Here is a 14497-nt window from a genome sequence, read left to right on the forward strand (position 1 = left end):
GAAGTGTTAGCTTCTACTCATTTGATAGAAAGTCTGAAAAGACCTGATTTATGGTAATTACCACAAGTTTGAGGGTTTTATGTTATTTCCTATTACCTGTACTTGAGGAGTTTGGCACAACATGTTTCAAACAAGTGTGTATGTGTTTATATACACATACATGTTCATAATTCAACTCCTCCTCTTAACATTAAAACTGAGCTCCTAGAGGGGCTGAAATACCATGGGCAGACATGACAGTGCTCATTTTTTAATTGGTCAGTGTTTCTCTTTTAATTTCATGGATTATTGTGATTTGTCTAATGACTAGTTCTCTTGCTGCTTTATGCAAAGTATATGTGGGCTAACAGCTATGTTGTTATATTCTTCGGTAGCAGAAAATTTGTTGAAGTGAGATGCCACTTCAATTTGTGAAGACTTGGAGAAAACTAAAATAGTTTTTAGGGGTTGATTTAAATGTAACTTTTGTAATACAAAACATCCTTCAAACAGTAGCCTAGAATCAGTGTAATTCCACAGGAGCGAACAGCTCACTGAAAATAAATCTTTTTTCTGTTGTGTAACTTCAGTAATTTCTTAAATGGTGAGGGGAAGGGAGCTGATCTTTGCAATGAGTCTGGAAATCATTATACTTAGAATTCAGTCCTCTGCTCATCCCAAATCATGAATCTTCCAAATCATTCTACCACTACTCTCTCCACGGATCTCTGAAGTGGCCCTTCAGTTTGAGTTTGCTTCATTCAATTTAATACCAATTGATCTCATGATTGGGGTATTTTTGTTTGTTTTTAGATGAATTTTTGTGTTGTTCATAAAATGAGAGTTGATTATGATTGTAATCAACTGTTGCTGGTTACAGTGCTGTAGTCTAATTTGTTCTTAAAAGCTTTGAGATGTAGCTCTGACAGGGACATAAGAATTAAGTTGTATAATTATGTTTGATAGTGACTGATTGTAACCTTTTAAGTTTTTCTGAATTGTGAGATAGTCATTTTGTTTCTCCTCCCTGTGATTTGACTTGATAGTTGTAGGTGCAAGTCACAATGCATCACAAACTAAGGAGCAGCAGTGGCACAGGAGATGGCTGTTCCTCTACATTTTGGTCAGACAAGAAGGACTGTGGCTGTCTAAGCTTAGCTGTCACATACCTATTTCACAGACATGTAGGTGCTCTACTTCCCATCAAGATCAAATAAAACCAAAGCTTAACATTATCAGCATTGCTTCCGCAGATGTTGGAAGATTAATAGTTTTGTACTGCAGTTTATAAAAAAACTTAATGATTATGCACATAGAATTGCTTTGTAGGCCCGTTGCCATTTCCAGGCAATGTTTAAAGATAAATGTTCATAATGTATCTGTGTTAGAATACTGCCAGCACATGTTCCTAAGTTTTATCAGCTAGGAGGTTTGTCAGTGTATGATCTACATATTACTTATTTTTTCTGACCCGTATCAGTATAAGAAATAAAAAAGATCAAGTATCTTTCTGAGTGTGCCAGCTTCAATAGTGGAAATAGGATACTAAGTAGCTTGCAGCTTAAAAACAAATTGGACTCCTTGCTCAAAGTTTAATGCATTTCTTTTCTCTATAGTTGGTGTAATTTCCTAAAAGTGCTGCTAGAAATGAATCCTTGGTGCTAATTTCTCCCTCCCCACCCTGACATCTCTGACATAGCTGAATATTTACTAAGGCAGGTTACTGTCTCTGGGGCTCTAATATTAGCTCTTCATTTTAGGAAATGGATTGCAACTGTTCTCCCTTGTTTATAAACAAATTGGACTTTTTTGAAAAGGAGTTGGAGGGTATGTTTTACGAAAGGAATTTGTGCTAATATGTGAAGATCAATACATTATGTATTGATAGTTTTTCTTCTTCTGATTTATCTGCTAGACTTTTAAAAATTTCTAACATATGCAGTCCTAGTTGGTATTCTGACAATAATGCTTCAAAAATCTGTTCCTGAAGAGGGCAACTTATCTCTAATAATTATGTAAATTGCTGTGTTTCCTTGTATATCTAAAACAGCATTATAGAATCTCTAACTCAAGTAAAATAAAGAAATCCTATGAAGATAACTTCCCTTTTACTCTAGAATTGCTTACAATTAAAGTTTGATTCTTGCAGTATCCTTATTTGCTGCTCTGTTTTCTCATTTTGGCAATTTCTTTTATTAGCTTGGTTATATTAAGTTGTATTTTATTCACAAAAGAAAAGCAGTTTTAACGTTAGCTGAGCATACTGTTCAGAAATTCATAAAGCTGTAGATAAATTGTAAACTTTATGCAAGGGTTCACAGAAATCTAAATGACTTCTGATGAATATTAAAGATTATTTTGCAGGCATACTTTTGTTTTGCAAGTCAGCTGTTACTTATGGCACCTTTGCTCTTTAGAAAAAAAACAAACATAAAGTCGCCTTCCCGTGCATATATTTGAAAAATGTCATTGATCTTTGCTTGGAGTTGGCATCCTCAGCTGTTCTGCGGCTGCATCATTTGAGGTTGTTTAATTTTGGATCTCCCTCTAGTGGATCTGTAGAGGGAGAGGCAAAGACGCTGGGTGCCTGTGACGGGTGCTTTGTTGTTCTGATGAGCTCAGAATGCAGAGGGAAAGTGGCTGAAGTTGGAGTAGAGGCTTCACTGCAGCTGGCAATCATCTAAAAAACCAGTACAGGTTTGTCTCCGAGGACTCTGAAGTGATAGCTGCCTTGACAGTGAAACTGTTTGAAATACTCTGCATGTCTAGTTTCTTTTCCTCCCCCTGATTTACAGCACTGATTGTGTGATCATCCTTATTTCTCTTATGCTTGAACTGTATTTACTTAAATCAATGTAAAAGTCAAAGTGTTTTCACTCTGTTCTGGTTTGAATGATTGGATTAGCTAGTAGCTATTTGACCAGACCTTATTTTCCTGCTGGCTAGTCGAGCAAACTGTAGGTCACTTACAAATCCAGAAGGTAAAAGAACAAAAGACTGTACTTTATCCTGGAATTTTAAGGTAGACTACTAATGCTACAAATTCCTGCTCCTTACTGTTTAGGAGGTGTATTAAAAATGAACCAAGATTTGTTTCTGACACTCACTTGGGAAAATTTTGGAAGACTTAATCACTTCATTGAATAATTGTCTGAGATGGCCAAAATCAAATGACAAGTGTGTGTCATCACTAAGGTCATTTGAAGAGGATTTCTGCCTTTAAGAACACTGTGCAGTGTGTCCAGATATTCAGTAATTGGTCTGAATTCTCTAGAGTCAAGATGACGGTTTTCTATGCAGGTTTTGCATTGCATTACAAAGAAAATTTTCATATCTGCATTAAGTGGAGCTCAGTGTTGCAATCAAAGTGACTCTGGAATGAGGGAAAAGCTGCAGTGAGGGGAAACTAGATGGTAGAGAAAATTCTCTGATGTGTGAGAAAAAAGATTATTCCTTTGAAGGAATAAGGGCAAGAAAGAGAAGTGTGTGTTGGGAGATGGGAGGAACAAAGGGGTGTCACACTCAGTTTTGCTGCAGAAAGTATCTTCTAGTACAGCTGGAATTGGTGGTGTTTTGTGTGTCATCTGTGTTCAGTCTCAGGAAAGCCTTGCAGAGAGAATAAGAAACTACGTATGAGGTTTATGTGTAACTTGCATTTGAGGAGGTACTTTGAGTTATTCATTGCAGAAGATGAAAGGAGCAAAAGAAGAACTGAAGTATGTCATATAACCATAAATAAGCCTATTCTGAATCTTTCTAATAGAATTACATATATGTAAGATTAACGATGTGTTTTATACTTATCTTGAACACTTATATGTTGGTTCTTGAAAAGATTTTTGGATATTCTGGATATAAATATTGCCTTAGATGACACTTTTAATTGAGGAAAATGGGGGAGGCAGAAAAAGAAAGTTTTTTTGTTTCCAGGGTCTCTATTTTCTTAGTCTAATCTTGAAAAAAAACCCTTGAGGTTCAAGTTCTTTGAAGTTATTAGTAAACCTAGAAGTTAGGTTGTCCAGTTATTAAATAATCAAACCTTTATGGGGGAAAGCTTTTTCCACAGCTGTGTACTGATATGCAGTCTTTTGTCTTACAGCAACGATAGTTCATTAAATCCATGCTGATAGGGAAATGCACTTACTCATATCATAGATTGAATAATTTATTATCTTTGGGAAATGCAAACTGAAACAAAAACTGGGGTTGCCTAATTGCAGTATGTGTAGAAACTATAGGAGACTGAAATGAGAAATGTGTATGTGGGGCTGCAGCAGGGGGGAATGTTCTCATACTGTTTTGGTTCACATCAGGGTAAAACTTGTTTTGAGAGAACAATTATTCTACTTCAATGAAGTAATTATGCTATGCCTGTCCTCTTGGCAAGCCTCTGGATCAGGCTATCAGCAGTCCTTGGTCAGAATGGGAGTAACATGATATGGTGTTATTACCTGTGTTTTCAGAAGTTGGATAATATCTCTATTTTTGCTAGTAAGTTTTTTCTTTTCCTTTTAAGTGTGGGATTGATTAAATATTTTTTTTTCTGTAGCTGGTAGATTCTATAATAGCTAATCCTGATTAACTAATCCTGATTTATATACCAAAATACTGACCTAAAGGAAATTTTAATTGTTTATGGGACTAAATATTTCCATTTTAATTGGATTTAAGATTCTTAAAAGCATCATCAGTATTAGTTGTGATATTTGGAAGTGAAGGGAGACTTAAGTTTTCAGAATTATACTCACTTTTAAGGGTTGCCTATGTGGTATTTGATTTGTGTGGTTCTTCAGAATTAGTGTCATATCAGGTGAACGCATTAAAGTTTGGATGGGCAACCCAAAGCATTTAATTAAAATTTGGTAGTTGATCTTAACTGCATGGCAAACATATAGAAGTGCATTAATTTTGTGGACAAAGTTTTGTTTAATAAACATTGGGCAAGGTTAACATATTTTTCTCTTGAGGGTTCATATTGTTGTCTTAAATGTTACCAGAAGTTGTAGCTATATTAAATCAGCTACATTTTGGCAATGGGGTGTTGCCAGTCATGAACATAATTATGGAAATACAGCTTTGTTAAGCTCATTTCTGTAGTACTATACACAAGTAGTGACAGTCATCAACTATAACATTGTTATTTAAACAAATTTTGACAGAACTGGAGAAAAAAAATAAGAAATATCCTGCAGTAGATGGTATTGATATATTTAACTTCAGCTACTTGCCTTTTAAAGACTGTGATGTAGTAGTTTCATTAAGCAACTGTAGTACTCTACTGCTGAAGCTTTGTCTGTGTCTCCTCCTGGATAAGAGGACGGCAGAGGGAAACCTCAAGCCTGGCTGAGGTCACCCAGCAAGCTGGTGCTGAGCCAGGCCCAGCACCCAGGGTATCAGCACCCTGTTTCCAAGGCTCTGCTGGCATTGATAGGAGGCTTCTCTCTACTTAAATGTAAATGTATTTTAATTAATATTTTTGTTCTTCTTGTCCCTTTTTATCACCTGGATCAGGTAAAAGTGCTTATGAAGTGAAATGGAAGGCATTTACTGTCATAGGAAATGCAATATAGTTACCACTCTGCTAAAATAAATCAAAGTGATGAGTAAATTAACTCAGCTGAAAGTACTTACAAAATGGTAGCTGTGTATGAGGAAGTAGATATTTGAAAGAAAGGGAATTCTTAGCTGGAAGATGATTCAGCTGAATACTATGAGAGAATACTTTTGCCACATGTTAATACCCCAGTTTTTGACCATCATAGTCTTGCATATAAATCTGTAATAGAAGTCCAGGTCTTGAGGAGTGGTGCCATTTTGCTTCTGCTGAAGGCTAGTTAGCAGGTCTCCCCAGACTTTGTTCTGTAATGTCCTAGAGCAGGACAGGCTCTGAAAGGGAGGAGAAGGAGCTAGAGACAAGTGAAAGAAGTTACTTCACCATAGTAATTTTTTTTACTTCCTAGCACAGATCTCTGGAAAAGCCTACTTCCCATGCATACAGAAAACCGTTAAGCACTTAGTAAAACACTTTCTTTTTTCTAATTGTTATATATTCTTTGACAGAAATGCATCTTTTTTCTGTGGCTTTGAACTCTCACCTGGGGTGTGTTCTTTGCTTAGTAGGTGTACTCAAACTGTCCCTAATGAAAAATCTTTTCTAAAGATTATAATTAGTCAGTACACTTACCTTTATGCCTATATAAGCAGATGCCTGTATAAGTTAAATAGCTGCCTGCTTTCAGTCCATTCTTCCTTTGAAAATTCAGTTGTACTTTTGATATGAATATCAGACAGTATAAATGGAATGCTGTTCATTTTTTTGTGTGTGCTTTGCCTTCCTTGAACCCTAGGGCACGTGGGGTTCTGAGGAAGATTTCATGTGATCTGACTGCCAGCAGTCCCCCAAAAAACATTTAATCTACCCTTGTATTACCAGCTCCCAAGCAAGCCGATCCAGCCAAATGAAAGTACACGTAGCTCATTGTATAGACTATAGTACATGTATCGTTCCGATCTTGAACAGTAGATACTTGGGGTTTTTAGGGCTATTACCCCAAAGGCATGTGATGTCTTTGGTGTCAGCCAGGTGCTATGTCAACACTGCTAGCATAAGGCAGGTGACATTAAAAGAAGTTGGGTAGAGACTTTGGTGTGAAACTCCAAAGCAGACAGTGTAATTGAAAGGTTGAAAGAACTGATGAACTGAAAGGCACTGAGGGAGGAGAACCATGTGTTTCCATCTCCAGGTTGCTAATTACACTTTCATAGGGTTGTGCAACTGGGCAATTCAGCTCTTGAATGGAGAGGCAGAGGTAAGAAGTCAGTTCAAGGTAAAAAAGGAGTTTGATAAACTACAACACTGGTTGTGGTTTAGAAAGATGATGTTGGGGATGCTTAAATTTGATTTAAGCAGCCTCAGCTGTCTGTCATTCTCTGAGCTATGACAGTGTAGTTCTCTCTATGATTACATGAAGAACCAGAATTGGTCCCAATCTAGCTAGTGAAAACACTTCTTGCAGGCTTTTTTCCCCAGGGATTTTTGATGCATTGGAATTCCAGTCCGTCTCTCACTACACAGTTGCCTGAACTGTCACAGAGGAAGGGTGATGCAAAAGTGAGAATAAGCTGAAAACCAGAAAGCATTGAAACTGGAATAGCTGCTTAACAAATTAGTATGAAATTATATTCTCTCTCTGTCAGTGTGCTGTGGAGTGCACTATCTGTGCTTTCTTAAGGAAAACTTAACATCTCTCTTTTTCTAAAAACTCAGAATGAATAGACCATTCAGTCTCATCTCTTACTTGGCTTGTACCAGTCTCTGAAGATAAAGTAAACCTGTAGAAGGATCAGACTTTTTTCCAGGCAGTATCTGTGAATATTTCTCTTGAGTGTTGATGTTTCTGAAGTATCTTGAAGTGTTCAAAAGCCTCTGAGAGAGCTTTTGATTACATAGCTCCTGCTTATTTATCATACCATCTGTCCACTATCCAGACAGTTATATCTTAGCAATGAAGTGATGGTCTTGGCTTGCTGTAATAAATTTTAGGGGATAAAACATACTTTTCTACCTGGTATGCACTTTTAACTTGCCAATGTATGTTAGCAAGGTAATTGTTAAGAATCTATGCTTGCAGAGAGGAATTTTGTCAGAGAATGGGCCATATGACTTGGTAGCTGAACTTTTCTTTCTTGAAAGCCTTTGGTATACTCGGGTTGCATTTCCTTATGGAAAAAATGTATGAGAAATGCTTAGAACAACCGGGTTAATTGTTAGCAGGTGATTTTGTTTGGCCCTCTTGCATGTGTGGCTATGAAACAGGTACATAACTTACTGGAGTAGCTTGGCCAGGTTACGCTAACTTGGCTTGCTGATGGTTGCGTTCTGCAGAACTGACAGAGAATATGATTTTCTGACAGACAGTGCTGTAGAATGAGGTTTGAGGCTATGAGAACAGGTTTGCTGATAGCTAGACTGGCTGGAATAGCCAGTGCAACTGAAGCTAGATGGCTGGTTTCCAGTGGTGCTAGCAAATTAAGGAGTTGGAGGGACACTGGTAGAAAGGTTGTAGGGTGGCGGTCTACATTCAGCTACTGCAGCATGATAATGCCTAGTTCCGAAAGACCTGTTAAATACTCTTGTTTGAAGTTTTAATTTCTACTATATTTTCAGTACAAAATAGTTCCAGTTGGTAAATGGCTGTAGTATGACCATTTCTTTTTATTTTTGTTACTTGTCCCTAATTTTTAGGTCAGTGTGTTTCATACTGAGAAACAGCAGATCTGAGGGAAGGGTATACGTTAGATATGGCAAGTGGCAGTGGTATATAGCACCTTTAAGCAGCAACACAGCTGCTGCCAGCTTGTGTCTACTTCTAGAATTCCATGAAAGGCTGCGACATGGTGCAGACAGCAAATAGCCCGGCTGCTTGGGAGCTGTGGTCATGGCATAACGGGCATAAAAGCCTTTCACCTGTCACACAGGGGAGATGGCAGAGGAGGACGTGTGACTTTGGAAGTTTTAAAGCAGTAAAATTTTCCAGATGAACTATGACAGATGTTTCTACGTACTGATAGCTTAATTATTAATTATCAGTGCAGTTAAATCTTTTGCATTAAAAATAATATAGATTTATATCTGTGACTATTTCTTGGAGATGCTCCAAGCAAAACTAGTATATCCAGGGCAACCTCATACGTATGTATGAGGGCCTAATGCTTGCTGAAAAGAATAAGGAACACACAACCTCTGTAGTACACTTACTGCTTTTGTCTTCTAGAAGTAAGTTATTACATTACTTTTTAACTGTAGGGTACAGTAGATAGTGTATACTTTTATAATTTTCAGGATTTGTTGTCTTTATGACCACAGAGGAAACAATATTATGTTGTTTTAAGTAAATTAACCTTTTTATATATCCTTTAAACAGGGCGCTTACTTGCCAAGTCTGAGGCGGGTTGCCTGTCCTTGATATCTCAGTATATCACACATGGTCACTTCATGTTTTTGGATTACTTTCACAAGCTCAGATGGCAAACAAATTTTACATTTTGATATTGGAGATGGGGGAGATCTTATTACAACTCAATCACTAACCAGTTTGGTGGAATCTCAGCAAGAAATTACTGTTTTGCTTCTGTACCTTTTCAGAACTTGATACACTTTTATTGATTTTAATTCTGCTTGCTTATAAATGCCATAATCTTAAGTCTAGCTATAGTCTAAATAATTACCTGGTCTACTGCCCATTTTTACAGAAAATGCATTTGTGATCTACTGTATTCCATTCCACACTTCTTCATCCTTCAGTTCTGTTAATTCTTTTTAAATAACTTTGTGCTGTGAAGACATTTGTGAGGAAAATGTAGAAACCTCTTTGATTTTAGAAGAAATATCTAGCATGTACAATTATTTGAAAAATGTATGATTCAGAATTGCCCATTAGTAAAAGTCAAAGATGAATTTGCATGCCCTTCTCTTTTGCCTTTCTTGTGCTTAACAGAGTGCCCAGTTTGTACATTTGTTACATGCCTCTGTTTCTTTGGACTCAATACTTACCTATCCAAAAAGGAAAAGTCTTTGATTCAAGTTGACGAGCTAAAATCTGAGTAAATTTTGGTGTGACCTGTAGAAACATACTTTATCTTCCTTCTCTAGATATGGTGATAAGCTTCTGATGTTTTTTCTCCTGTTCTTCCCACCCCCCTTCCCCCATTTCCAGTGTTCTATTTAGGTGAGTGTTTTAACTTTTTGAGCCTTTTCTGTTCCTCCAAGAGTACTTGTTCACTGTTTTAAGAAACTCTCAGACTTGGAGTGCTTTTCAAAGCTTCTGTAAAGTTCCATCATATATAAAGTTTATTTTGCATTTCTGTGAAACCTTTTCATCCATGTGAAATTAATCCATTCTGTAAATATGTAAGGTAACATTTTTTGCAGTTTTTATTTGCTGTATTATGTTGTTGAGCTTGTTTGGCTTAAAAAGCAGAAGTAAACAGTTCTTATAATGTCATGTGATGGCTGGTCTTTTTCCTTGATTTTGTGCTTTTGTGAATAGTAAAAGTTCAAATCATTAATCGATGGTCTGTCTTCCCTTTTAGGTCCTACATTGCCTCGACAGAATTCACAGCTTCCCTCTCAAGTACAAAATGGTCCATCACAAGAAGAATTGGAAATCCAGAGAAGGTATGATAATATAAGTGAACAGCTGTTCAGCTAAAGCATGTAGTAACTCCTCACTAATGATGAGAAATTAAATGTCAATGTCACTAATGATGAGAAATTAAATGCAAGATTACTCTCTTGCATTAGGGCAGCATTTGTATGCATGCAGTTTTCAATAATGCAGCTTTTCTGTGTAGAAAGTTTGATCTTAACTTGATCCCTTGTTGGTGATCTCCACCCATTCAGACATTCTCCACCCAGAATGCTATTGTCCTGCCATGAAAGAGTTGAAGATCAGATGGGAAGCCTTGGAAGATTTCACTGTTGTCATTTTCAATCACACTCATTAATTTTCCAGTGGCTGTTGTGTCTGCAGTTTTTGACACATGCTTATAAAGAAGAAAGCAACAAGCAAGGAAGGAAGTTTTAACCTTTACAAGTAGATAATTAAATCATCATGGAGACTGGCAGTTTTTCTTCTTGAATGTGAATGCACTAGATCAAAATGTTGTATTGGAAAGCTTGTTGACCTTTATAATATATTAGTTCTTCAGCAAGAAAACCTTATAAATTTATGGAGCCTTTAGTAGCTTAACTTTCAGCTGCAGCAATACTGGTTATATCTGTGCTGCCTTCAGGGAGTAGTCCATGTGCCCCTGACTAGTTGGCACTCCTCCAAGCTAAGCTGTTTCCTTCAGTGTGAAGCCACTGTACCCTGTCCCATGTCCTGTAGGATATTTTTCAGACCTGCAGCACTTTTAACATGAGGGGTTTTCTTGAGTTCCTTTTAATAATTCCTATGTATCAATCATGTGCCCAAGTTCTAGGAACAAACTTTCTAGGTGCCATATTCCTGCTCTGGTTGCGTGGCAGCATGGGTTAGTGCTATAGGTTGAGTGGGATATGGGTATATGAAATGGCAAAGTCTTCTAAGAGTTCTATCAGACTCTGTTAAGTGAAAACAGCAAGACCTTGAGCTGTCTCAAGCATACTGCCTGTGGTGCAATCCTGGATTATTTTACTGTCAAAGTACTCCCAGGAGATTAGCTGTTCCCTTCCACAAGGGATGCTGGGAGTGATTTAGGTCACATGCAGTACAGATGCAGGGAACAGAATCCTTGAATACATAGTGGTCGAGATTCTTGGTGTAAATGCACTTAATAGCTTTCAGTGGTAACTGGAAAAATGTTTTAATGTGCTGGGTCTAATTGGCAGTGATTTTTTTTCTATTTCGGTATTTTGCATTTGGTCTGTTTATGCAAAGGTGAGCAGAAGCAGATGGCTAATTTAGGAATAATTAGTATCAGATTTGATAAACTAGCTATATGTGGTGAACAAAGTTTTGGCATCAAAATTGGTCATACTTGTCTGTCTCTTCTGCAGTATGTTCTTGAATCTGAGCAGGGATTGCTTTATCTGTAAGTTCTCTTCTTTAAAAACAAGTAGCAAGAAGCTCATTACAAATCTGTCTGATGTATGTACTTGCAAGTCTGTTGTCATGATAAAGGTCTTTTATGTCATGTCTTTTGGCAGACTTTTTAAAAGCTATTTCTCTTTTGACATTTTTTTCTGTTATACAATATTGGCTTTTAATATTTTTTTTTACTTCCTGTCTGTTCCTTTAGAAGGCTGTATTAATTGAAATCTACAGTGCTGAAATACTTTCCAGAGAAGCACTGTAGATAGATGTCTTCAGAAAAAACTGCTGCCCCATATTAAGAGCTCTGCAAGTCTCCCTTGAATTTTTTTGCGTGTAAAGGACATATCTGATGGCAGTCTTATGGCATCACTTTTTTATTTGATCTGCGTGCTCTACTTGTTTTCATCTAATATAATGTCCTCTTTGAAGTCTGGTCCTGATGTTAATTTGTTTATCCCCTAGGAAAGGACAGAGAACTGGAATGAGTGTTTACTGATGTTGCTAGCCAGGTTGTGGAAAGACTATTGCCATGGTGTCATTAAGCCTAAGAACAGCATGTAATTTTGTTAAAACATTTCACAAATGCTTCTCCAGTCTCTTTACTACTGTAACTACATGATTATAATACAGTTCAATTAACTTTACGTTAGAACTTCTCTTCTGTAGTAACTGTCTTTGTTTTCAGACAGTAATAACAATACTCTTACTACCATAATGTAGAGGGTAGTAAATAGTTGGGAAGGAAACATTTAGGTACTACTTTTAACATACCTACAAGTGACATTTTTAGTCTTAGTAAAGGGTAAGGCAGTGTGGGCAGAACTGAATTATGTGGGGAGCAGTAAGACTACAGGGAATGCAGGAGAAGGGAGTAAATGTTACTGTGTAGGAAGAAACATGGCGTTTGGGATGGATCAGTAGAAGGGCAGGCTTTGTGAACTCTGTTGCTCATGAAATGTGTCTGTGGCACGGGGATTTTGTTTAACCATGTGGCTTGATAATAGTTGTCTTTAAGTGCCAGTCTCATATCCCTCCCCTTAAGTGTACCTGGATTCAACAGTGTTTGACTGATTCTCATGTTAAGTTCAGGAAAATGTTTTCTGAAATTATTCTAAGCCTGAGAAAACAATCTGCTTACATAAAAATTGAAGTTGAAAAAGGGACCCTGTGGAGGTCATCTAGTCTAACCCTCTGCTCAGAGCAGAACTAATTCAAAATTAAATTATGTGGCTTGTAGCTTCAGGGTTTTCCTAGGCACAAACAGAAACATTTCCCCAGAAATCTTTTGCCAAAGGAGTGACTGGAGAGCTTTGAAACTGATCAGATGTTTTCCTTTGCTTTTATAACCAGTGTTCAAGAATATTGAGGAAATTGAGAACTGAAGAATTAAATTAGATCATTGCCAACAAAAGTGTATTATTTTGGTTCAAAGATTTTTCTCAATTTTAGAAGGGATTTAGATACCTTACGTTTTGAGTAAAAGTGCTAAAGTAGTAATATTACTTTCGTTCGTTTTGCTGCAGAGCTTGTTACTTGAATATTTGCATAGTTTGCTGTGCGGTGATGACAGTCTGTAAAGCTGCTAGGACCAGATGTGCAATCTAAAACACTAAAGTTTTTGATGCCAAGATTACATGTAAGGTGGTCAATGAAATAATTTTGTCTGGTCAACTGGTAACTTTGTTACTGTCTCGGAAGAAACCTTAACACATAATGTATGCCTTCCCTGTCAGGGAGGACTTGAAGAGAACTGTTACTTTCCTTAACTTGTGCTCATTTAAGTATAGTAATAACAAGCTTTTAAAACACTCCAGCTTCCATTTTCGATTCTCAAAAATGAAGGAATTTTTTTTGTTATACGGGCTATTTCTCATTTTGTCAGTGATAGTCAGGCAGTGTTTATAAATTCCACTGATTGTTTGATAATGAGCTAACTTAAGTTGACATACATATTTGTTATTAACCTCAGAGTTACTTAATGTCAAATACCATTTTAAAATATAAGATTAGTTTATGGCATGCCTCTGTGTGCTACTTGTGCATGTAAATTTACCTTCTCTTCCAGCCATGATAAATAAATTGTCGGAACTATGAGTCACTGAGTTGGTATCTAATATGACACTTAGGAATTTAATGAGTTAATGTTTATAAATAACTTCAAAATCATCACTGCTTCATAAATAAAGAGACCAAGAACACCAGAAACAGAGAAAGGGTATCAGTTGTAAGGAATAATGAAGGTATACAAGCCGCCTGTTGTCCTTCAGGGACGCAATGGACCAAAACTTGACCGACTTCTGTCGTAAGTATTCAAAATGTTAGAAGTTTGTAAAATGCAACAGTGGAATATTAGCAGGTTTTGTAGTTGTTAAATACTTCAAGTTTGCTTACAGTTTTGGTTTATTTCATGGATTGGGAAGATAGTGTTAAAGAAAACTTGGTGTGTGACTGTGCTAAAAAGTAGTGGTACGGTGTGGTTTTCATAACATCTTTTGGAAGGCTTCTTAGTTTTAGGTAGTGCAAGTTCCGAGGCTGACAGGGGTAGCAGTTTCTTACTTACTGACAGACTTAAAGGAATGCTTTTTATTTTACAGAATAAAAGTATTTTTTCAAAGATTTTGCTAATCTTAATTTTTAACTACAAAAAAAGAATTTCAATTTTCCCCCTGTAAACTAGTAATTATTACATATTTAATTACTGAGCTGTTTTGAAAATGCGTGGAAATACTGGAATTAACGGATCCCTTTGTCTATTAGAATTTCTGTATCTAATAATGTTTGGCTTTATAGTTGCCTCTTCAAGTCTTTATCATGGTGGCTGGTTGCTAGTTTTTGCTTGACTGATAAAAACTTTAGTTCTTCTCTTACTCTCTTACTTTTTTATTTCCAACTAATACAGATTGAGCTTATAGCATAAAAACATGTTATTAGACCTTAAATCT

General features: G+C 36.7%; 1 protein-coding gene across 11 annotated transcripts in view; it reads left to right on the forward strand.

Annotated features, from left to right (window-relative positions):
- The window catches only part of ENAH (ENAH actin regulator), a 99277-nt gene that overhangs the window by 51159 nt on the left and 33621 nt on the right, over positions 1–14497 (forward strand). For 7 of the 11 annotated variants that reach the window (XM_042789585.1, XM_042789590.1, XM_042789593.1 and 4 more), the window contains exons 4-5: positions 9696–9707; positions 10072–10156. In XM_042789585.1, the coding sequence (XP_042645519.1) occupies positions 9696–9707; positions 10072–10156 (97 nt within the window). The remainder of the gene's footprint in view (positions 1–9695; positions 9708–10071; positions 10157–14497) is intronic. The other 4 variants (XM_042789586.1, XM_042789591.1, XM_042789594.1 and 1 more) reach the window with 1 other exon arrangement.

The sequence above is a fragment of the Tyto alba genome, unplaced genomic scaffold (assembly GCF_018691265.1).
Source record: "Tyto alba isolate M040663 unplaced genomic scaffold, T.alba_DEE_v4.0 Super-Scaffold_16, whole genome shotgun sequence".
Lineage (NCBI taxonomy): Eukaryota > Metazoa > Chordata > Aves > Strigiformes > Tytonidae > Tyto > Tyto alba.